At 30.7% G+C, this 23,678-nt stretch overlaps 2 protein-coding genes and 1 pseudogene across 2 annotated transcripts; 1 reads left to right on the top strand and 2 right to left on the bottom strand.

The window, feature by feature from the left end:
- Window positions 1-995: 995 nt before the first annotated feature.
- Window positions 996-8,354, top strand: LOC107943302 (cyanidin 3-O-galactoside 2''-O-xylosyltransferase FGGT1-like; annotated as a pseudogene).
- Window positions 8,355-12,665: 4,311 nt separating this feature from the next.
- On the bottom strand, window positions 12,666-14,916 carry LOC107943298 (ras-related protein RABA1f). The gene is made up of 2 exons (XM_016877047.2): window positions 14,452-14,916; window positions 12,666-13,314 (listed from the first exon to the last, which is right to left on the bottom strand). The coding sequence occupies exons 1-2, from the start codon at window positions 14,670-14,672 to the stop codon at window positions 12,882-12,884; spliced, it is 654 nt and encodes a 217-aa protein (XP_016732536.1). The 5' UTR covers window positions 14,673-14,916; the 3' UTR covers window positions 12,666-12,881.
- Window positions 14,917-17,031: 2,115 nt separating this feature from the next.
- On the bottom strand, window positions 17,032-22,022 carry LOC107943299 (rac-like GTP-binding protein RAC9). Its single transcript, XM_016877048.2, has 7 exons — window positions 21,626-22,022; window positions 21,439-21,526; window positions 20,839-20,948; window positions 19,930-19,993; window positions 19,442-19,506; window positions 19,219-19,284; window positions 17,032-17,350 (listed from the first exon to the last, which is right to left on the bottom strand). Exons 1-7 carry the CDS (start codon window positions 21,725-21,727, stop codon window positions 17,252-17,254), a joined length of 594 nt encoding a protein of 197 aa, XP_016732537.1. The 5' UTR covers window positions 21,728-22,022; the 3' UTR covers window positions 17,032-17,251.
- Between the last annotated feature and the right edge of the window lie 1,656 nt (window positions 22,023-23,678).

Genomic DNA, 23,678 nt, shown 5'->3' with positions numbered 1-23,678 from the left:
CTTGTTGTAAAACCCCTAAAATTTCATTGGGAGCATCATCGAAAACCTGTAAGCTTGACTTTCACGCTAAACTCAGCTTAGCCAGCCGATTTGCAATTATGTTATCTTTCTTAGGTATATACCTAATCCACCATTGACCTTTAGATCTCATAATGGGTTGAACCCTCCTAAGCATAGTGATTCCTGAATCTTCCATCCCATTATCAATCAAGGCTTAGACCACCTTCGGATTGTCAAACTGAATCGTGGCCTGTTTAAATTCTTTGCTAAACCGGATGAGTAACCCATCTAGAATACTCCAAAACTTAACCTCAAAAGGAGTGCATCATTATGATCACGCAACACACCACCAATAGAAGCGTTGTTTATTTCTCTAGTCGCTGCACCATGAGTAAATAAATCAACCCATGCTCCATCCATGGCCGTTTGATAGCTAGAATTATGGGCGTTATTCTTGCACCCATTATGGCTTAATTTTATCTTGTATGTAATAAACTATATACTTATTTAATTATTTTTTATTTTTACTATATTATATTATTTTGGAAAATTATGAAATATAACTCAAGAATATACCCCTAATAATTAACTAACCAACCAACTAAACAAATTAACTACTATAAATAAATAAAAATTAAGTACAAGTTCAATTCTTGAGGCATAATTGTATGTTAGACTGGCTTTTTAAACACATATAATTTTAAAATTTCAGCTTCTTACCAAAGTTGAGTACTTTGTTTTTTATTTTGCAAGAAACCAGGCATGGTTGTAATAAAGAACAACACAATAAGTTTTTTTTGTTTTTTGAAGAAATCGACTGAATTTTATAAATAAAAGGACTTAGCCGAAGCAACAAATTATCCACAAATTCAATGGCCCAAAAAAAACTGAAAAAAACAAGCAAATAAAAAAAAGGAAACCTAATCAAAATTTCAGTCGACAAAACAGCTGGCCTCCATAAGGTCTTTTCATTTCCCATCACCGACACAGCCTTAATGGTAGCAGGTCTCCACAAGTCTTTTAGTCTTCTGCCACAGATGCAAAAACCATTCAAAAACCATACAACACAATAAGTTTCTAAACATTGAATTACATAAGCAATTTCAAGGATCGCATTTGAAGCACTCGAGTTTGTCTAGAATTTGTATTTTTGTGGAATATAATCACAACACTCGTCAACTATGGTAGGAAAACTTTTCGCATTGCAATGTATCCATGGTTTGCCATTGCCCATATTACTCCATTCATTCATATGGCCAACAAACTAGCACAGAGAGGTCACAAAATTTCTTTCTTTTTGCCAGCCAAAACACTAGGCAAGGTTGAGGCTTTCAATCTCTATCCGGATCTCATAACCTTCATTCCAATCATCGTTCCACATGTTGAAGGTTTGCCTGTTGGTGCTGAAACAACAAACGATGTTCCTTTCCCTTTACATCCTCTCATTATGAGTGCCATGGATCGCACAGAACCAGATATTGAAGCTTAACTTCGTGAACTCAAGCCCCATTTTGTTTTCTTTGATTTCACTTGTTGGATGCCAGCTTTGACTCGCAAGCTAGGCATAAAGTCCGTGCTCTATTGTATCATTAGCTCTGGAACTATTGGCTATATTCTTAGTCCTGCAAGGAAAATTCTTGAAAGAGGTTTAACCGGGCTTGATCTCCTCAAGCCTCCAAAAGGTTTTCCTTCTTCAAGTATAAAGCTACGCATGTATGAAGCTCAAGGATTAGCTGCTGGAACAAAAATGGATTATGGAAGTGGTATTTCATTCGCGGAACGCCATCTAAGGTCATTTAGTGATTGTGACGCTATTGCTTTCAAGACATGCAAGGAGATTGAAGGGCCTTATTGTGAATATATTGGAAACCAATTTGAAAAGCCAATGCTCTATGCTGGTCCGGTAGTGCCAGAGCCACAAAAAATGGAGTTAGAAGAACGATGGAAAAGTTATTAAACAACTTTGACGCCAAGACATTGATATTTTGTGCCTTCGGGAGTGAATGCGTTCTAAAAAATAGACTGTCGTAACCATTTTTTAAAGAAAAACGGGAATCGACTTAGATTTGAATAGATGAGTCGCCACTAATCTTTTTTACGAGGTGTGATCAGGTTACCTCAAATTAATAATTTTAATAAAAGTTAAGATTTATTAAAACGATAATTTTTTATCTACGAAAATTAAAAAATGAGTTCGGGAGTCGATTACTCACGAGGAAAGATTAGCACCCTCGATATGTCCAAAAATTGGTACCTAGTTGATTAATTAGTGTCTTAGTGTTGAAAATTGAAAACTTAAAATACTTTGAAATACAATTCCTCTCTTTGTAAAAAAACTCGAATATTAAAGATATCCTCGTCTCGAAGTGATAAAATGTCACATCCAATAAGTTAGGACACGACATCTCGGGCTTTTGAGAGTGAGTTTGCCTTTTATGTAAAATTTATGTATTTTAACTCAATTTAAAAAGATATTTGATTATTTAGGGTAAACGAGGAAAATCAAAATCGAGTAAGTTAGGGCACGATCTCTCGAACTTCCAAATACTGAATATTGACTTTATTTACAAAAATCTTATCTCGAGGTAACAAAATGTCATATCCAATAAGTTAGCACACGGCATCTCGAACTTTGAAAATAAGCTTGCCTTTATTTAAAATTCATGTATTGTGACAAAAATTCGTGAATAAATAAACGATGCAAAATAATGAGGTGATTAATAAAATAAAAATATTATAATATAATATTAGGATATTAGAGTAATTATAAATAACATTTACAGTAAATGAAAAGGATAAAAATGTATTGATACCATAACAAAATAATATATATAACAGAAAATGACAATATAAACGAAAAGACATATGTATACTAAGTTTGACATAATAATGTTAAAATAAAATAATAAGTAACAATAGTGAAAATAATAAGTATAATAATAAATATAATAATATATAAAAGTATATATATACACATATAATAAAATATAATAGGGTAAAAATAGATATAATAATATGTACAAAATATGGTATTAAAATATATATACATAATATAGTGTTAAAATATTTACATAATATATACATATAAGTATGGATTAAAAAAATAATATTAATAATAGTAGTAGTAAAATGCTAACAAATAATAGATATAGTAATAATAAGAATATATTAATGACAATGTGTACCGGAGAAAATAAAAATAATAAAAGAAAATTAGTAACGTTATATATACGTAAACATATATAAATTGAAAACATATATACATAGTATTAGTATTTAAATATATATGATATAATATTTAAGAAAAACTGTACATAATATATACGTACTTGATATAGCTTTTAAAGTATATATGTAATATAACATTAGACAAATACATATATGATAACATAAAAATATATAACTAATAATATTTAAGAATGTATACATAATATAGTATAAAATATATATATACGTAATATAGAATTTAAAATATACCTAATATATTAAAAGAATATATACATAATATAAAGTTAAGAAAAATAGTAATAGCAAAAAAAACTATTAATAATACTATATAATATATATACATATAAGTATTAAATGAAAATAATACTAATGCTAATAAATAATAAATATAATAATAATAGTAATAAAATATAATAGTATATATAATATTAAAATTAAAATAAAATAATGAGAAAAAGTGAAAAAAGGACAAAATTGAATTAAAAATGAAGTTTTGGGGCGAATTTCGAAATAGAACAAAAGAAAGAACTTATTTGAACGCGCGCAAAACATAGGGGGACCGAAACAGCAATTATTCCTTCCCATCAAAACACAGCACATCAGCGGAGACTAAATTGAAAATCGCGACAAATTTCTAGGCCAAATTAAAAATAAAAAATGACTTAATTGCAAGGTAATAAAAAAGCGGAAGGGCTAAATGCGCAAATAGCCCCTCCAATGAAAACACGCAGATCCTGAAATGAGAGCGGGTCGGGTCATCTCAAAACGACGTCGTTTTGGGCGTTTGAGGCCAGTCCCAAAACGACGTCGTTTTGGTGGCCTATATAAACCCAATTTTTTTTGAAAAAGTTCATTTCTTCTCTTCTCTTAAAAAAAATTTCCTTTCTTCCTCTTTGTTTTCTGCAGAGGCCATTGCTTCGGCGAGGATTCCCCGCCGATCGCCACCACGTCCTGCCTCCATCGCCGTCGCTGGCCACCGCGCACGGTGGCCGAAACTTCGAAAGGTACCCCTTATTTATTTATTATATATATATTATATATATTTTGAGATATTTTAATATATGAATGAAAAGAGATGAATTCGAATAACAAAACAAAAAAAAAAGAAAAAAAAAAGAAGAAAAAACCATAACCCAATTTGAACCTCCTTTTTTTCCAATGACTTTGTGGTTATCTTTTTTATATTGCTTGCTGTTTTTTTTTTAAAATGTCCAGCCATTACTGTACAGGCTCAATTATGCCCGGCCCAAAACCAAAATACCCAAACCCAATTTACATCAAACCCTAGCCCAATATAACAAAACCCAAATAACCAAATATAAAAGTCCAATAACCCAAATACAATACCCAAACTCAATTTACAAACCCTAACAGCCCAAGCTCACTATCTTAAAAAAAAATTTCAACAGCCATTGAAGTTTTCAGCCGCATGCCTTCAGCCTCAGCCGCCACATGCCCCATGCTACCACTGTCTGTTGCCTCCACGCGCATTGCACGCCTCTGACACCTGCAAGGAAGAAACCACGCGCAAACAACAGATGCAAACAAGAGCAAACGACAAAAATAGAACCAAAACAATAGAAGAAATATAAAATATTGTACTCCGTTCGGTTATAAGAGCAGGAAAAATGAGTGCAAAGGGGGGGATCGATGGTATTTTGGGGAGAGGGAACTGATTGAAAATAGGGGAATTTCGGGAATAAAAAAAACATTGTATTTTTATACACACAAAGATTGAAATATATAAAAAAAGAGCAATCAAAAAGAAAAAAAGATTTCAAAAGTCTTGTACATTATTTTTCTCAGGTCTATTTTGTTTTCTTTTTTGCTCTGCATGCGTTTTAGTATAATAAAGAGAAGATAGAATACTTACTTTGCGAACGAGCCACCAAATCCTCGTCTTCTTTGCCGGCGTCGAAGGTTGAGAGGGGTTTTGAGGCCGAAATTGATGAGCCTTGAGGCTGGGCTTTAAATGAAGGCATAAGGGGAACGCTTTGGTAGACCACCATCCATTGTTCATGGTGGACTGGTGGTGGTTGAACGGCAGACCAAATGGGGGCAAACATTTTGGGTTTCCCCTTTTTCTTTCCTTTTTTTTGTTTTTTTGCTGCAATGTTTAACTGATTTTAGGATTATAGATTTTTTTTAGTTAAAAGGTGGCTGCATTTGAAAAAGGGAATAAAAAAGGGGTTTTAAATTATTTGTAAAAAGGAAGGCCCTCATTTCAACTTGTTTAACAGGCCTGATCTGCGCCTTTTAAGTTGAAAATAGGGGAATTTCACATTGAGTCCTCCCCCTTTGTGCAAGCACTCAACCATGCCTTATTTATTTCACTTCCTTTTTTAATTTGGCTTCAAAATTTACGCATGTTGGCAATTCGGTCCGCGTCTAAGTACTACATTATGGGACCTGGATTATTTCCAGTTTTAGTCCTTGTGCATTTGCGCACATTACACAGTGATCCCCCATGTTGGTTTCTTTATTTTCAGATTACCCCTTTTATTTTAAATTTATTTTAATTAGGCTTATTATCTATTCAATACTTATTTCCAAAAGGATTCATTCAATTTTTTTATTTTTTATTACTATTTTTATTTATTTTTTTTTTCTCTTTTTGCCGAGATTGCTTTATTGGTTTTGCCTTGTTGAAAAATCATTATTTTGGAATTTTCATGTTATATTATCCTAACATTTTGTATAATATTCCATTTAAGTACTTTTATATATATGTATATATATACACGTATATTTTAAAATCTAGATTATTTGTGTTTTCTACTACGCGTATTATTATTATTATTATTATTATTATTATCTTCATGTTATATTTTATCTTTTATTATTATGCACCTCCTATTTTGATTTTTATTTTATTTTGAGCCACTTTGTTCGTTCTGTTGTTGCAATTTGATTATTAATATTGTCATCATTACTATCATAGTATTTTTATTATTATTCCTTTTTAATACTCTACCTAGATTATTATCCAACATTACTTTAACTATTTGTTTGTTATTTTTATTTCTAAATGTAATATTATACGTACACCTATTTATCCTTAAATTTTGTATTACTTCAAGTTGTTTGATTTATTTATTTATATAATTTCGATTTTTTTCTTTTTGTTCATTATTACATATATTTCTTAAATATGATTGTCTATAATCTCATGTTTTCACCAAATCTTACTATCGTCATTGTTATATTATTTTAACCCTTCTTTGTTATTTATTTATTTCTTTTTGATGTTTGCATATTCATTTTTTATACATATTCCACTTTCTTTCATTATTATTCTTATGTATATCATGGTTTAATTAATATTAGATTTAGTTGCTAATTGCCCCGGCATACTCGTTGTTTTATTATTATAGATAAGTCGTTATGTTGTTTATTCGTGTTATCATTCATCATGAGCCATGTTAAAGGTTCATTCTTTACACTGAAACTCAAATGATATGCATGGTTTTAAACATTGCATACATATTTATTTGAATATACAAAAATAAAATAAGGCAATATTCTGTTCTTGGAAATTCGAGAAAATCGTGTCCTAATTTACTGGGTTTCGATTTTTCTCATTTAACCTAAATAACGGCATATTCTTTTAAATCATAATACGAGTTTTAAATAAAATGTTTACTCTCTGAGATTTGAGGTGTTGTGTCCTAACTCACTGGATGTGACATCTTATTACCTCGAGATAAGATTTTTTGCAAATAAGGCAATATTTCGTGTTTGGAAATTTCGAGAAATCATGCCCTACGTGTTGGGTTTCGATTTATCACTTGACCGAATAAACAGATATCCTTTTTAAAATTTCAATGCATAAGATTTGGAAATCATGAAATGATTTTGGGTATCGAAGGTTAGAAATGTCGTGTCCTACGTGTTGGATGTGATATTTTACTCCTTCGAAATAAGAGAATCTTAATATCCACTTCAAGTTAGTTAAACATTCATAAAAAGGGATCGTATTTCAAAATTTATTTTAAAGCTTTTCAATTTTCGATATTAAGACATTAATTAATCAATTAGGTACCAATTTTGGTCGTTATGAGGGTACTAATCCTTCCTCGTACGTAACCGACTCTCGAACCCGTTTTCTCAAATTTCGTAGACCAAAATATCGTTTTAGTAAACTAAAATGTTTTATTAAAACAAGGGTGATCCGATCACGCCCAATAAAGATCGGTGGCGACTCCCGTTATAATTTTCACTTTTAAAATAAAGTCGATCCCCGTTTAAAAAAAATGGTTACGACAATTACATTGCTTTTATTTGGCTTTTATATAGCCATTTTTACATGATTTTTCTTTTTTCTTCTTGTGTTGCTGTCTTTTCTCATTTATGTTTTGCAGGTGCAAGTTAGAGGATGGTGATGCTACAAGGGCGGTGCTGCAGGCAGTGGCAGAGGGCAGTTGGCCCTAGAGGCAGCAGCTGAAAATAGGGGGGCTAGGGATTTTTCTTTTTTCTGATTTTTTAATGTATTGGGCTAGGGTTTTTTTTTGGGTTTTGGGTCTAATTAGGTTTTGGGGTTATTTGGGTAGGTAAATTTTTTCGTTTAAGTTGGGCCAAAATTGGGCCTCAACAAAGACCAATCCCAAGAATTAGTTTTAGGCCTCGAGCTAACAGGTCTACCATTCCTGGTCGCCCTAAAACCACCAATGGGAGCTTAAACAATCGAGTCAGCCTTATCAGAAGGATTCCAAGAAAGAGTAAATGGAAGAGGGTTCATTTATAGAGGTTGGATACCACAACAACTAATCCTAAGGCACATTTCTGTGGGGTGTTTCGTGACTCATTGTGGCTCGGGCTCATTGGCAGAGGCTATGGTGAATGATTGCCAATTGGTGTTGGTACCCCATGTCGGCGACCAGATAATTAATGCAAGATTGATGGCTGGAGACTTGAGAATTGGAGTAGAGGTTGAGAAAGGTGAAGAAGATGGATTATTTACAAAGGACGATGTTAACAAGGCAGTAAAGGCTCTAATGGACGATGATAGTGAGTTGGGGAAAGAGATAAGGGCTAACCACGCTAAATGGAAAGAGTTCCTTTTAGCACAAGCGATTGAAAATTCTTACATGAATGATTTTGTCATTAATTTGAATACCTTGGTGTAAGGAGTTCTTTAATTTTCATTAAGTCAATATGTTTTTCCAAACTGTAATATTTTCTTTACAATATTTGATAATGGAATTCAATTTCAAGAACTCATGGTATATCCTCAACTTAGATGTAAAATTTTGAATCAATGTTATGTTATTACTTAAATTTCATTTTCATGTTAAAAATTTTATATAGAATTTTTATATGATAAATGGTCGATGTGTATATTTTCATGTCTGCAAAGTCTTACTTAACGAGCATGACGACCTGAAATTATATGGAGTCAAAAAATGCAATTTAACAACCCTATTTTCATAAATCGGGTTTGTAAATATTAAATAAAAATATTTACAGAATTATTATAAAAATATATTGAATTTCGGTTAAGTGATTTAATCAAAAAAGTAATTAATTAGAACTTAAAGACTAAATTGTAAAAATCTAATCACTATAAAGTTTTAATTAAGAAAAAACTTAAATAAAAATTAAGTAAAGGTCCAAAATGCAAATTAAACTATTTCTAAATAGGTGATAGTGGATGTTGATGGAAACTCCACTAACTGTGATTAAAAAATAATTTACGTTAATTACACCATGATTTACTAATTAACTTAGGTTTAATTAAAATATAAAAAGGGGAGCTAGTGGAAATTCATTATCTTTTCCACTATCACCATGTCCACCATGGGAAGAAACCAAAGAAAGCTTAAAAAATTCTTCCTACAATTTTGCCATTAATTTGGTAGGTAAGATAAGCTATTTTCTTGTGATTTTAAGGATTTGTGATCATGGGAGCTTGATTTAGCTAGCCGATGTACCAATTTGATAAACTGTCAACTTTTTAGAAAGTTGCCATTATTGATTTATTGATGAATTAGGCTTGAAATTGATATATTTTGAGCTTAGATTATGAAAAGGATTAGATTGTAAAGTTAATTGAACTTTTTGTTAAATTTGTTACATTAGGGACCAAATTGAATAAATGTAAAATATATCATGAAATTATGATAGAAATATAAAATATAAGATCCCTAATGAAAAAATATGAAATCGAATTTTAATCCTATGATAGGAATTGAGAGATATGATTGTTGAGTTTAATGACTAAATTGAATAGAATAAAAAATATGTGTGGCTTTGCACTTAGATGTGGATTGAATGAAGTATGGTATTGTCTTATTTATTGAATTATCGATTGTAGCGAATGACGACTCCAGGTCGTCAAGAGGGAAAGGAAAAGCGAGAGCTATCGACAAGTGAGGCGAGATATCAGTTTGTGCTTTTATGATTTGAGATTAATTTATTCTCTCCATATTCATGTCATACCACATGATTGAATATTGAGGTGAATTAATAATGACCATATGCATTGGTTTTCGTTGATTGATTTTAATTGCCAAGATAGTAGACTGAATTAAATAAAATGGAAAGTATTATGATTTATTAGGTACATGATATGTAATATGAGAATGGATTGAATATGTTATATGGTATGAGTTAATTGTGTGTTGATGATGAATTGGAATGAAATTGTGATATTGAATGTGAAATTATATATATGAATTGGATTGAATTGAAATAAAATGAAAAAAAATATGATTATTGTGTGATAAATACAATGTACAGGGTTCAAAAATAAAAATGTAACTGAATATAGGGTATGACAGGTAAATGTGAAAGTTTATAGGGAATGAAAATGTGAATATGGATAATTACATGGTATAATCATGTAAAAATGACTGATTACAAGGATGAAAATGAAATATTTGTGATTGATGCCCATGTGAACTTAGTAAAATGTTAGGATACAATTGTCATGCCAAGAGGGTCATATGTGTGCTTGTACATAGATTATTATATATTATAACGAGATCTAGCATTTATTGTAAATCCTAGGATAATATAACGAGATCCAACGCTGATCCTCGAGTAATATATGATATAGGTTTAGCCCGGATGGGTAACTTGATAAAAATTTAGTTCGAACGAGCAACTTGGTTCATTTTTGTATCCAAGTCCGTTTTACTAGGGTTCTATCGGGTGAAATATTATAATTGAATTTGGAATCTTGGAAATGTGATGAAATGGAATTGATAAACCAATTTGGTATGCCATTGAAATGAATTATGTGTATCCCTTCCATACGGTCTCAACCCTTTTACATAGCTTGACTACACGACTGTGTGACCCCTAATTTACAATTTTACCTAGAAATTTGTGATATGTTCAATTTAGTCCTTGAATAGTCCCCGAATTGTTTTTAGGTTTTATTCATTTAATTGAGTCCCTGATAATGTAAATATTTTAAAATCTGTGAACTGATTGACTGAATTGTTATTGTTATATGCATGATTTGTGAAAGATTCATGCCTTCCGTCACTGTATTTCTGATAAACTGTTAATATTATTATCGCTTTTATCTTACTGATTGCATGTTAGGCGTGCCTACTACCACTGTTGAACCGAATACATGTTTAACCACGTTTATTGTTTCTGCACTGTTCTGTTACAAGCATGTCATATTGAATAGTATGGGGTGGGACGATATATACGAAGGAAGTACTGATAGTTTAATAATCTGCAAAACACTGGTGGTTTATCCAAAACTTACTAGCAGTTTATCTGCAAACTTTTTATATGAAAATAATTGTGGTTTACCCATAATTTTTACTGACAGTTTATCTGTAAATTACTGGTGGTTCATACACAACGTGGTGTGTAGGGATGGATGAGTTTTAAGAAACTCTTACTATAGTGTGTAGCGGAGTTTAGTAGGATCTTTTCTAATAAACTGAAATTGCATTGCCATTCATAAGCATGTACAACAAAACTGAAAATTCTGAAATGTTATACTAATGTGTTGAACTGAAAAATTGATATTATGCATGTCATGTTCTCTGTATTGCTATATCGATGGTGAATGTTCTGATAACTGTTATTATGTATATTTTGTCTATTGTTTTGCATTGATTTTCTTGTGTTTAAAATCACATTGAGCTTCTTAAGCTCACCCCCCTCTTAAGTCCTTTCTTTACAGATAACCTATAAGGTTAGGTCGGACTCAACATTCGGAGGCTTTTCTTTGGTAGTTTTTTTTCAATAAAAGGATTTTAGACATATTATTTATAATTTTTGTTATTTGAGAACTGTATTATTTTATTTAAACTGTGACATGAGACTTAAAATTTGGGATTATTTTGGCATGCATGACATTTAAAGTTGATTAGGCTATTGAAATTTGGAAAAGTAATTAAAGATGCATAAAATTTGGTTTTAAAATAAAAAACCTAATCGATTATCACTTTTCCATTGTTATAATTGTAATTTAGTTATTGAATGATAAATCAATTGAAATCAACTAAGTTTTCAAAAATTAGTCAACATTACAAAGTAAATGTTAAAACCGGTCAATTTTCGAAACTCGTAAGTTTTAGTGAAAAAGAGATATGAAGCTAAGATTTTCTTCAAAGGTAAATAAATGTTTTTGAAAGACTATTTTAGAAACTCTGATAGTTTTTCTAAGCCATTTCAGTGGCTAATGTAGCCTTCAGAATTCAGCTGTAACATTTAGGCCAGCTTAGGGAGGTTACAGGTTGGGTATGAGATGTTACAAAAAGTAACCCATTATCAATATGTATTACAAGTTGTGATTTAATTTCAACTCATTCACCAAGTTGCAATCTCACTCATACACATTAACTAAATCACTCTCCCCCACTAAGAATTTCTACAAAGTGAACATTTTTTTTACAAAGAGTTCTTCTTTATTATTCTTAACTAGACCACTCTTCCCTACTAAGAGTTCCTTCTTTATTATTCTTAACTTGTAGTTGTTACTTTCTATTCGATAAAATATACGATATTATCAAAATTATTAATCCACGTTTGTTAACATTATTAAAATTATATTTATAAAATGATTAATATTTTTTCATTGAATTAGTAAAGTATTTTAGTATTAGAATTTTGTTAGCTAGACCATTTAATTATTCTATCTACTGAATGTATGCCCTAGAATTACACATCTAACAATCAATTGCATAGATAAAAATTGAAAGCTATTGAAACAACATGTCAATATTAGGAGTGAGCAAAAGTTGGTTATAATCGACTTAAATGATTGATCTGATTGTCATCAAACAAGAGGATTATGATGAATAATTTGATTTTTTAGGGGTAAAATAAATTAAGTCGGTCGATAATGATTAGTCATTAAAGTATAAGACTAGAAAGTTAGGTCAAATTTTTAATTTTTTTAATTGAATCGACCGAACTGATCGATTTCTCTCCTCTAATCAATGCCACTTCTTCACTTAGAAGAGATGCGTAAGAATCTTATCTTTCATTAACAATTGGAAGAAATTTCCTTCTTATTTCAATTTTTGAATAAGAACTAGCTTTGCAAACTAAAAAGCATATAGAATTTGTGTTTAAGCATAATCCAAAGAATAATTTCAATTTAAATACATTGTTGATGTTCACTTGTTTGTGCTTTCAAAGGGATAAGAAAATTTGTCAAAGATGAGAATCCATCTCCATAATTAAGTCGAGCAACATCCAGCTCCTTTCACAGCCGATACATCGTCTTTAGATCCAACATTGATCGTCCGACCTTTAGGTAAAGCTGCCGGATCATCTCCGATGTCAAGAGCTTTCCTGCTTACGACACGATAGATCTGGGCCAACACTTCGGTGAAGGCATTCTCAACATTTAAAGACTCAAGTGCAGATGTTTCCATGAAAAAAGTGTTCTCTCGTTCGGCAAAAGCTTTAGCATCTTCGGCTGCAACAGCTCGCAAGTGACGCAGGTCGGCCTTGTTCCCGACTAGCATAATCACAATGTTTGGATCGGTGTGGTCTCGGAGTTCCTTAAGCCACCTTTGTACATTCTCGAACGTAACACGACGAGTGACATCGTAGACTAGTAAAGCACCGACGGCACCTCGATAATACGCACTGGTAATTGCACGGTACCTTTGGCAAAATAGCATAAACACAAAGATATATTAGATCAAACATTTTGAAAACTTCATGTTTTGCAATAAATTTAATAAGAAAAAGGATACTTCTAAGGCTATCGTAAAAGGATGATTCATTTTAATAGCAACGACTAACAAAGCTATCAATTTGAACCTACTAATAATATTATATAATAAAAAAGAAGAAGAAAAATTATACCAAATTAAATTAAATGAATTAAATCTCAAAATTTAGCACAATAAAGCAACCAAAACAATGATTAAACCCTAATTTAGGGGAAGAAATAACTTAGGAATTAAATAATATCCTTTCATCCTCCTTAGTCCATAGTGATACCAAATTAATGTGAGAATCATTTATAGACATCATGCTTTCAAAATTGCATAAACATCAATCTCAATAAAATAAAGGGGAAAGAACAATGTGATTATTATTATTGTCGATTGAGTTTTAGCTCGATTAATATAGGCATTGTTGTCAATGCAGGAGGTCGTGAATTCGAGTGCGTTAAAGTGCATTATCCTCCTATTTATGGGTTGGAAAGGTACTATGAATAGTTCTAAGCATTGTGTTAAAAAAATAATCAGAGCCTATAATGATATTATAATATTATTTTGTAGATTTTTTTATTTCACTATTGATTTGCAGAATAATTCAAAATTTAAATGCTAATTTATCAAATTATAAGACATTATATATTAAGCATCTAATTTAAAATTTATTAGTAGCAAGAAATGAAAAAATTTCATTTAATCAACATGAGATCAAGAGCGAATTTAAGTGGCAAGCAGGAACCTTGGCTCCTAAAATAAAAATTCTCTCTGAAGTAATAAAATTATACTTCAATCCCTAGAAAAAATAATCTTTCGAAAATATGAAATCATAAATTAATAAATAATAAAATTATGTTTTGAACCTTTCAAAAATTTATAATTAAATTCCGATCCCTATATCACCATTTAACATGCATTCAAAGTGCCTATCACATAACAAAAGAGCGATAATAGATCAAAAGAACGTCCCGATTATAAACAGATTTGAATCGAATTGCAAATTCAAATAAATTTGAAGAAAAAAAAAGCAAAGATCCCAAAACCCAGATAAAAAATTCACAAATAAAAATAAGATTACCTTTCCTGTCCAGCAGTGTCCCAAATTTGAGCTTTAACAACCTTATCATCAACATGAATGCTACGAGTTGCAAACTCAACACCAATGGTGGATTTAGACTCAGCGCTAAACTCGTTCTTCGTAAATCTAGACAATAGGTTGGATTTTCCAACACCAGAATCACCGATCAACACAACCTTAAACAAATAATCATAATCATCATCAGCTCTATAAGCTCCCATTTCCTCTCTGATTGGATCCAAAAAAAAAAAAACACTCAGAAAAAAAACGAAGAAAAACCCAATATTAATTGGGTATCTTAATTGTTATGGTTAACATTTAGTTTTAAATTTGTTGGTTCTGGGTTTGGGATTGTTTGGTGTGAAAAAAAGAAGAAAAAAATAGAAATAGGGTAAGGCAAAAATGGCTATGATTAAAACAAAAAACTAACCTCTTTTCACGAGATTTTTTGGAAAATAATTTTTTTGTGTGGGCAAAAATTGTTTTGATTTAACCATCTATGATTTATTGAATGGTTTTTGTGTATTGAGATAATAAATTTATAAAATAAATTCAATTTTTTTGGTCTTTAATTGTGTATTTTTAATTAATAAATTAAAATTTTTTATCTTCGTAACATAAATGAATACCTCTATAATTAATAATTGCTATTTTTTCCCACATTTCGATTTTATTGGACAAGAATAGTATATAGCACGTATTATTATAATTATTATTTGTTATACCACCTCAACGAACCCCTTACATGTGTTATTAGCATGCAAATCTCATGTGAAATGAGCCTTGAGCATCAAGTAATGCCATGGCATACCTTTGCTAAGCCATCTCTGCCAAGTTCACATGGAACTTTAGGCCCATTGATTACTTGACTGTCTTAAATTGTCACATCATTGTCACTGCAAGGAGAAAATGTATAACTCTACTGTCAACCAACCCAAGATGTATGGACTCCCTTGTCTCCCATATATAAGCCCAATCATAACACTTGAAAGGATGAGAGACCCATAGTAGAACACTTTCAACCCTTTTCTCCAACCAACCTTGGGTATCCTCCTAATTCCCTCAAAACCCACTAAGAATAGCGTTTTCCACCCCATTCTAGGGTGAACTGCCACCATCGCAGCCATCTACTTCTCCTTGTTGATTTTGTTTATCAACTTTATTATTATTGGTACATATATAGCTTTTGATACAAAGAATAGGCGTGGAGGAGGTCGTGGTGAAGATTAGAGGTTGATTCACCCTTAGGAGCATAGAGTCGTATAATGTTGATAGTAAGGTAATATGTTAGGTGGGCACACAGAAAAGAGATCTAAAGAGAGAAAGGGGAGAGAGCTAAAGAAGGTGCATTGTCTGTTCCTCAAATATGAGGGGGTTTGTATATGGATTGATATCATGGGGAACATGGCAACTCCTGGTTGGTTAACTAGTCCTTTCAAGGGTCTTAGCTAGGTGGATGATGTGATATGATTCAAGTTATAGGGTATGCAGATGACAAGTGACGATTGTTCCATTAAAATAACTTGCTTGCCAGAGGTGGCAGCTTGTATATTCCCTAAGCTCTGACAAAATAGTGTTCATAGAAGAGGTAATCTGGCTGAACCAGTGGTGTTCTGCTTTAAGAAAGTTATTCTAATGGCGAAGGTTACCATGTACAACAATAACATACATTATTTTGATTATTGTGAATCCAAGTTGTCAGAATTTGATTGTACAATTTGATTAAATTGAGAACCAGATGTCCAATCCTGACATATAATAAGAAATAGTCAAAACAATTTCGAATAAAAAAAAGAGGAAAAACCGATAATTGAAAAATCAATTAAGAACAAAAAAAAATTGGATTTTTTGTTTTTAAAAATTATTTGTACCAAAAAGAATTTGGGTTTTCCATTATGTTTTTGGGTTAAATTCCAAATCATTAATGTTTCATTTTTTAACTTTTTAGTTTGTATTATCAAATAATGATTTTAGTTCTAGAATTAGTCCCTACATTCTTGGGTATAGAATAAATTTTAATAAAATATTTATTAAAATTATTATACTTGTAATAATATTATTAATATTGTTATACTTGCATCTCGCAGGTTTACTTCGTGACTTGGTGAACCACCTCGCAAGCTTACTTCACGGCTCCTGTGGGCACCCTAAGAAGCTCCTTACCTCACAAACCCAACAATCAAGCGAACACGCACTATAGGGATTACCCCTCTAATAGGCGTAGAGGATCTATCATTTGTACATTGTATTTACCCATTACTTTAATATGACAACCCATGTCTAAGAGGAATGGACGTCAGTAAATCGACTAAGCTCCAAGGAATACGAAACTAATAAGGTGGTGACATGTAGCACATTGAGAAAGACTGACGATGTCCTATATAAGATACCTCAAGGCCCAAAAACAAGGATTTCTCTTTCTCTACCTCTCTCTCCTTTCTAGTCACCTTTCTTCCTCCTGAACACTCATAACACTTTCTACAACTTTTTGCCCACCGGAAGAACCATCAGACGACCACGGTCTTTACTTGGTATCAACAAACATAACAATGAATTTAAATTTTATTGTGAACAAAAAAATAAATGGAAAGAAATAGGCTAATAACAATGAATGAGTCTAAACTACTACAAAAATCTTTTTTTTTTCTTTTTATACATTACAAATACTATTGCAATTTCAATCTAATCCCCTTTTAGAAATCCTTCATGGTTACATATGAAATTTTATGTAAAAAAATAAAAAATAAAAAACAAAAAATATATAGCAAATAATAATTTGATTGTAATGTAGAATTGAGGTTCAAAGGAAAGCACATGATCTTCTTTTTATAGGTTTTCTCTTTGGTTTTGGTGGCCTCAATGCTATCTTTATTGCAACATCAAAAACAACCTTCACATTCTGAACCAAAACCCAACAAAGCAAAGTTTATTAGCCTTTTAAACATAATTTGATGTTCAAAAACAAATAAGTATATATTTAAGAAAGTTCATGTAGAGCATAAATCGGTTAAAATCGATTTAATCGACTCATTCGGTTAAATCGAATTTGGTTAGCTCAGTTATTTCGGTTAAATCGATTAAAGTCTCGTTTATTTTGTTTTTGTCGGTTTGTTGTTAAAACTCATAACTAAACTGATAAACTTAATTAACTAAATTGATCGATGATAAGTTAACCGTTTGCTCACCCTTACATGTCATATAAGGCAAAAGCCCAATGTTAAGATAAGCCCATATGACCTTAACATGAGATTAGTCATGTAGATTAGAAGATGAGAATAAAATTATAAATTTGAAGTAAAATGTAATTTTTATTATTAAAGGGACTAATATTAGAATTCATCATCCAAGGAGCTAAAGCTTCTACTTCCCCTAGCGTCGCCCCTAATCTCAATTGGTTAGAAGATCGATTAGACGACGAACCCAAGACCCCATGATGTTGTATAGAAAGCGTAAGTTGAGCCTAAAACTCTTAGGGCACCTTTAAATGGGCGGTGATTGTAGCGTGGTAGAATCTTTTACTTCATAGTTATAGTAACTAATCTTGCCCCTATCGCTGTTTTTAACCTTATCGGAGATAAACGCATCGTCCATTCAAAGACACCCTTAATTTACAATCTTACTATATACCTAAAACCTTTTTATTTTTTTATTTTTAAATTTTCCTTTAAAATACAATCAATTATAAACAACAAAAAAATATGAATAGAGAAAATTACATTATCAAGTTTAATATAGGTATTGCATCTGTTCATCAAAGTATGTGTTTCATAATACATATCTTGCGTTACAAGAAATGTTTTTTCATAATATAACTTTACATAAACTATTTTTCTTCGTTTCGAAACTTTTTTAGAAAAGTTACGTTATTTTAACAAATCAATTCAGACATAATAAAAATATTTATTATAATTATTTTAAAATATAAAAAAATTATTGCATCACCAAACTCAAGTCTTGGTGATCAAGTAATCATCCTTTGACTCTATAGTAGTCACCCAATTATTAGTTAATTTCGTTTTTGATCACTCAATTATAAAGAGTTATAAAAATGGTTATCTAACTATTTAATTTTGTCTGTTCTGGTCTCCAGATAGCTAACGGTGACCACTTTTGAAGTTGGCATAATAGCAACCTTAACCCTCAACATTTATAAATTAAGTCAATTTAGTCTTGATTCTAAAAAAAATTAACCCTATTTACGCATTGTATAATTTGGTTTTTATTTTGTTACAATTTTACTTTTTTTTTGTGACATTGAGGGTTAATTTTAAAAGAATGAGAAAAGATGAAAATTATTATCTTGAATTTTTTGGCGTTTTGGGTTTTATTTTTTTATCTTTTCAATCAAATTTAGTTGATAAATTTATTTTTTTAGTTATATAGGTAAAAGGGTCACAAAGAAAAGCAAAACTAAAAAAGAAGAAGACCAAATTACTCAATGTGTAAATGTCAAGTGTTGAATTTTTTAGAATCAAGACTAAATTGACACAAGATATAAATGTTGAGGGTTAAAGTTGTTATTATGTCAATTTTAAAAGCTACCATAGTTAGCTAACTGATGATCAAATAAGGCAAAATTGAATAGTTGAATGACTACTAATGTAGTTTGCCCATATGATTTTACTCAGCTAACTACCTATCTCGATTACCCAAATTATAAAGAATTGATTATTTACCTTCTTTATACTATATATTTATTACCAATGCGGAATTACTAACATTGCAAACTATTAACAAAAACTCGATAAATTGTAAGATAAATGGTACCTGTTGGGTTTTGGAGCTGCACTCAATGTAAGTAACTGCACCTACCATCTTCTTCAACTCCTCACCCTATTCACCATTATGTATAAATAATAACATAATTGTTAGCTCATCGTAATGTGTCGATGTCGAGTTAATTTCAATCGATTGATATATTCGTTTAGTGCTTTTTTTTTAATTACCGAAAAGAATAATTATTTAAGCTTAGATTTTTAATTTAACTTGCCTGAGATGTTGTTATTGATATTGCTCCTGGGTTATCACTCAAGAACTGCTTGTCATCTCTTAAATCTGCATTTCAAAATGTAAGGTCTTAATCAGATTACTTTACTCAGTTGTGAGTTTATTTTTATTATCAAATTAAATCTGTTTAGGTCTAGGTCTAAAAAATAGCATGTTTTACCATTTAAAAATATTCTAAAAATGAGTCAGATTGAACCGACCCAGAGTTGAAAAGTATAAATCAAAGCTCCTTTGAATCAGATATAGATTACCCTATTTATAAACACCTCTTGTCCAGTTATTGTAGTATGTTCTCTCTTTCTTTCTAAACTTAGGGATAGTTTCGAGTTAAGTCGAATTACAAAAACTTTGTTTAAGACCCAATCGAGTTTACGAAACTAAGCAAATAACCCAACCCTTGGACCGTCGAGTCTCAATCTCAAATCATGTGTGTAGTTATTTAAATTTTTAAAGGCAAGAGATTCAGCTTACCTAGTTTGGTTCCAACAAGCACAATTGGCACATTCGGAGCATAATGTCTAAGCTCGGGGATCCACTGTTAGCCATGAAATTCAATATTTATGTCATAAAATTGAGTAATTTGAAGATAAATTAAAAAGGTATAATGGTAAAATTAGCCTTCAACATTTATTTTTTTTGCCAATTTGACCCTTGTTTTTTTTATTAGAAATTTGGCTCTTAACCTTCCAAAAAAAGTCAAATTGATTTTCTTTAATGTAATTGTTGATTAAAACATTAGTTTTTTAACAATGCTGGTGTGGACAGTGGGGAGTCAGGGGGCTCGTAGGGCCTCGGCCTTCTTAAAATAGAAAATTTTCTATTTAGGCCCTTTATAATTTATAAAATTTTAAATTAGTAATAGTAAAATTGCAGTTCCCCCCAAAATGATAAAAATTTGATTTAATCTTTTTAAAATGACAAAAATATAAAGCATTAAAATGATGAAATTGTATTTTTACTATTGTAAAAATATACAATTTAATTTCGGCCTCTGCAAAAAGAATTTCTGGCTCCGCCACTGCGTGTGGAAACCCACATAATAGTCCACGCGCACTTCATGTCGATATGACACTATTTGTCATATATGTCATGTTAACAAATAATTTAAAATTTATAAAATATTCAAAGAATAAAAAAAAGTTTTAAAAAATTAAAAAAAGAAAAAGAATGAAATGTACGTGGATTGCTATGTTGGCTACCATATTTAAAAATTTAGCATTTTAGTCAATATTTTTGTTAAAAAAAATAAATTTAACTCTTTTTAAAAAACTGAGGTTAAAATTAGTTCAAAAATAGACTAATGACCAAATTGACAAAAGATATAAATATTAAGGACTAAATTTAACATTATATCTTAAAAATAAAATGAAATGAAATTACCTTTTTGTGAACATTTTCATAACTGGCCTTGCTAATAAGAGAAAAGGCCAACAAAAACACATCAGCTCCCCTATAACTCAAAGGTCTTAACCTATTGTAATCTTCTTGGCCTGAAATTCACAAATTGAATGAGATACGTATATGTAAATTTCAACTCAATCCTAAATTAATTCAAACCCGACCCTAAAATTATCTGAAATCAAAATAATTCAAACTTGAAATAATTATAACCTAAAATAACACGAACGAGTAATTCGAAATAACTTGAACCTGAAATAATTAAAATTTGAAAAAATCCAAACTTATAACGATTTGACCCAGAGAAATCCAAGCTTAAACAAAAGAACCGAACTCAAAATTCATCAAACTTTAAAACCCAATCTAAAATTTTTTAAATATATATAAATATTAATATAAAATTATTTTTTATGGATGTGTTAGTCCGACCCGATAAAAAAAATACGTGTAAGCTCAACTCAAAACAAACCAAACCGAACAGAACTATCAATCCATAAACATCTCTATACCGAACCAAAATCAAGTTAAACACGCCCGATTTGAACCGATATTTTCCTCGAACCATAGAGTCAATGAACTTACCGGCAGTATCCCATAAGCCAAGGTTCACTGTGCTGCCATCCACCACCACATTAGCACTAAAGTTGTCAAACACTGTGGGAACATAATCCTATACACCAAGAAAGAAAAACAAAAACCCATTTATTTTTATAGCTCGGTTCGACTTGAATACACCACAAAATAACATTCAAAACGACCCCATCGTTACCGTTGGGAACGTATTGCTAGTATACGAAATAAGCATGCAAGTCTTCCCCACCGCTCCGTCACCAACTGTGACACACTTGATAAACCTCGACGTATTCATCATCTTTGGTACAATGACAACGGTGACAACTTTTTTGATGACTTTGAACTCGGTTAGATATGATCGATGAAGAAGATGGTGTTGGGGGGGGGGAATTGTGAGGTTTATATGAATTGAGGGGTTGGCTCCAAACTTTAGAAATGATTCAAAAAGGAATGGCTTTTGATTTCTTCAAGTGGAAGAACATTATTAGAAAAAAAAAATGGTGATTAAAGTGGGTTTGGTGTTGGGGGTGTTAGTTGGTGGATTAAGTGTTGTGGAAGGGATGGCGAAGAAAATTAAAAAAGGAGTTTGCTTAAATAGTGTTCTAAAATATCTAACTTTTTTATATACGATTTGATAGTAATAATTATGAACCTCGAACATGAATTGTAAAACAATAGGTAAATCCAGAAATATTTTAGGGGTGAGAATTTAATTATAATTTTTTAAGATTTCAAAATATAATTTAATTATTTTTGAAAGGACTAAAATGATTGTTTCCATTTTTTGGTGACCAAAGGGCAAATTTGCCATATTTTAATTTATTGCTTGCCTCTTTAAGTTTGCGTTAGGGGTGTTTAAAAGGTCAGTTCGGTTATTAACCGAACCGAACTAGCATTAACCGAAATAACCAAATTGTATAATTTTTTAATCGTTAACAGAACCGGAATTTTTTCAAAAAAAAATTAACCGAATTAAAATATTTCAGTTAATTCGGTTGGTTAACTAAATTAATCGAAATTTATATGTTTTTATCTTTTGATTAAAACAAGTATAAAACATATAAAAAAATACTTTGAAATTAACCGGAATATATGTTTTTGTCTTGAAAGTTAACCGAATTAACCAAAATTTTATGTTTTGAAACACTATATAAGTCTTGAAATTAACACATTAATTATTAAGTTTAGTTAATTCAGTTAATTACTCAATTTCAAATCGAATTAACCGATAACTGAAATTCCAAAAAACCATTAACTGACCTCTGACCGAACTAAATTCGATCACCGACCAATTAATCAAATTAGATTAATTCGGCTAATTAATTCAGTTTTAACTGAAGTTTAAACACCCCTAATTCGCCCTACATAAAACATATATAAAGGATAAAAAAAATATCAACTTTTTCGTAGTTATTTGTTGAATTGAAGTTTTAGTTTATATTAAATTTAGGGTTTGAATCCGGAAAATACATTGCTCTTCTCATATAAAATAATGTTAATATATTTTTTGGCCCCTAAACGAGATAATTACGTTCATTTCAGTGCTTAGAAAATTTTTAATCTATTTTGGTACTTGAATTTGACAATTAAATTCATTTTAATCCTTAAACTTGAATTTCATCAAAATTTAATAACGTAACACCCTAAAATTATATAATTTTATTTTTCAAGGACCAAAACAAACATAATTACCAAGATCAAGGGTAAAAATTTACATTAACCCAAAAAAACCCAACTTTTTCCTTCACAAATTAGTGTAGTTTTGAGTGAGAAACACAATGATTAACAATTTCGGTGCTTTGTGCTTTACAAAATGGCTGACCTCATATTAGCTTTGCTTGCCCTTTGCCCCCACTAATATTTTGAATCTTCAAAACAAAGAAGTGAGAGTCAAAAAAAATGGAATTAGTGATGATATATACTCATCTTTACGTTAACATTACCTTTCTAATTATTTTATTATTTAGTCCTCGATTGAATTTTAATTTGGTTGATATTATTACGTTTAAAGGTGTTTAAACAATTAACTGAATCGAATTAATATTAATCGAATTAATTCGTTAACCGAGTCGAACCGAAATTTATATTTTTTTTATTAAAACAAAAAACATAAAAGAAAGCTAACATATTATAAAATTAGAAAATGAGTTATGTTTGTTTGTAGAGGAGTTCAAATAGTTGGGTCGGTTATTAACTGAATCGAATTGCTCGAAATGTAAAAAATTTTAACCGTTACCTGAATTGAAATA

Source organism: Gossypium hirsutum, chromosome A06, assembly GCF_007990345.1.
Source record: "Gossypium hirsutum isolate 1008001.06 chromosome A06, Gossypium_hirsutum_v2.1, whole genome shotgun sequence".
Lineage (NCBI taxonomy): Eukaryota > Viridiplantae > Streptophyta > Magnoliopsida > Malvales > Malvaceae > Gossypium > Gossypium hirsutum.
The sequence above is the reverse complement of the archived record's forward strand: the minus strand, read 5'-3'. Positions and strand labels throughout refer to the sequence as shown.

Bases quoted from the DNA above. Each gene is read 5' to 3' on its own strand.
- LOC107943298 (XM_016877047.2), bottom strand. From the start codon at position 14,672: ATGGGAGCTTATAGAGCTGATGATGATTATGATTATTTGTTTAAGGTT. The intron at 13,315-14,451 runs GTAATCTTATTT...ATTTTGCCAAAG, and splicing joins GACACTGCTGGACAGGAAAG to GTACCGTGCAATTACCAGTG.
- LOC107943299 (XM_016877048.2), bottom strand. From the start codon at position 21,727: ATGATGAATACGTCGAGGTTTATCAAGTGTGTCACAGTTGGTGACGGA. The intron at 19,994-20,838 runs GTAATTTCATTT...CATGGCTAACAG, and splicing joins ATGAAAATGTTCACAAAAAG to TGGATCCCCGAGCTTAGACA. The intron at 19,507-19,929 runs GTAAGCTGAATC...TTTGAAATGCAG, and splicing joins GCTTGTTGGAACCAAACTAG to ATTTAAGAGATGACAAGCAG.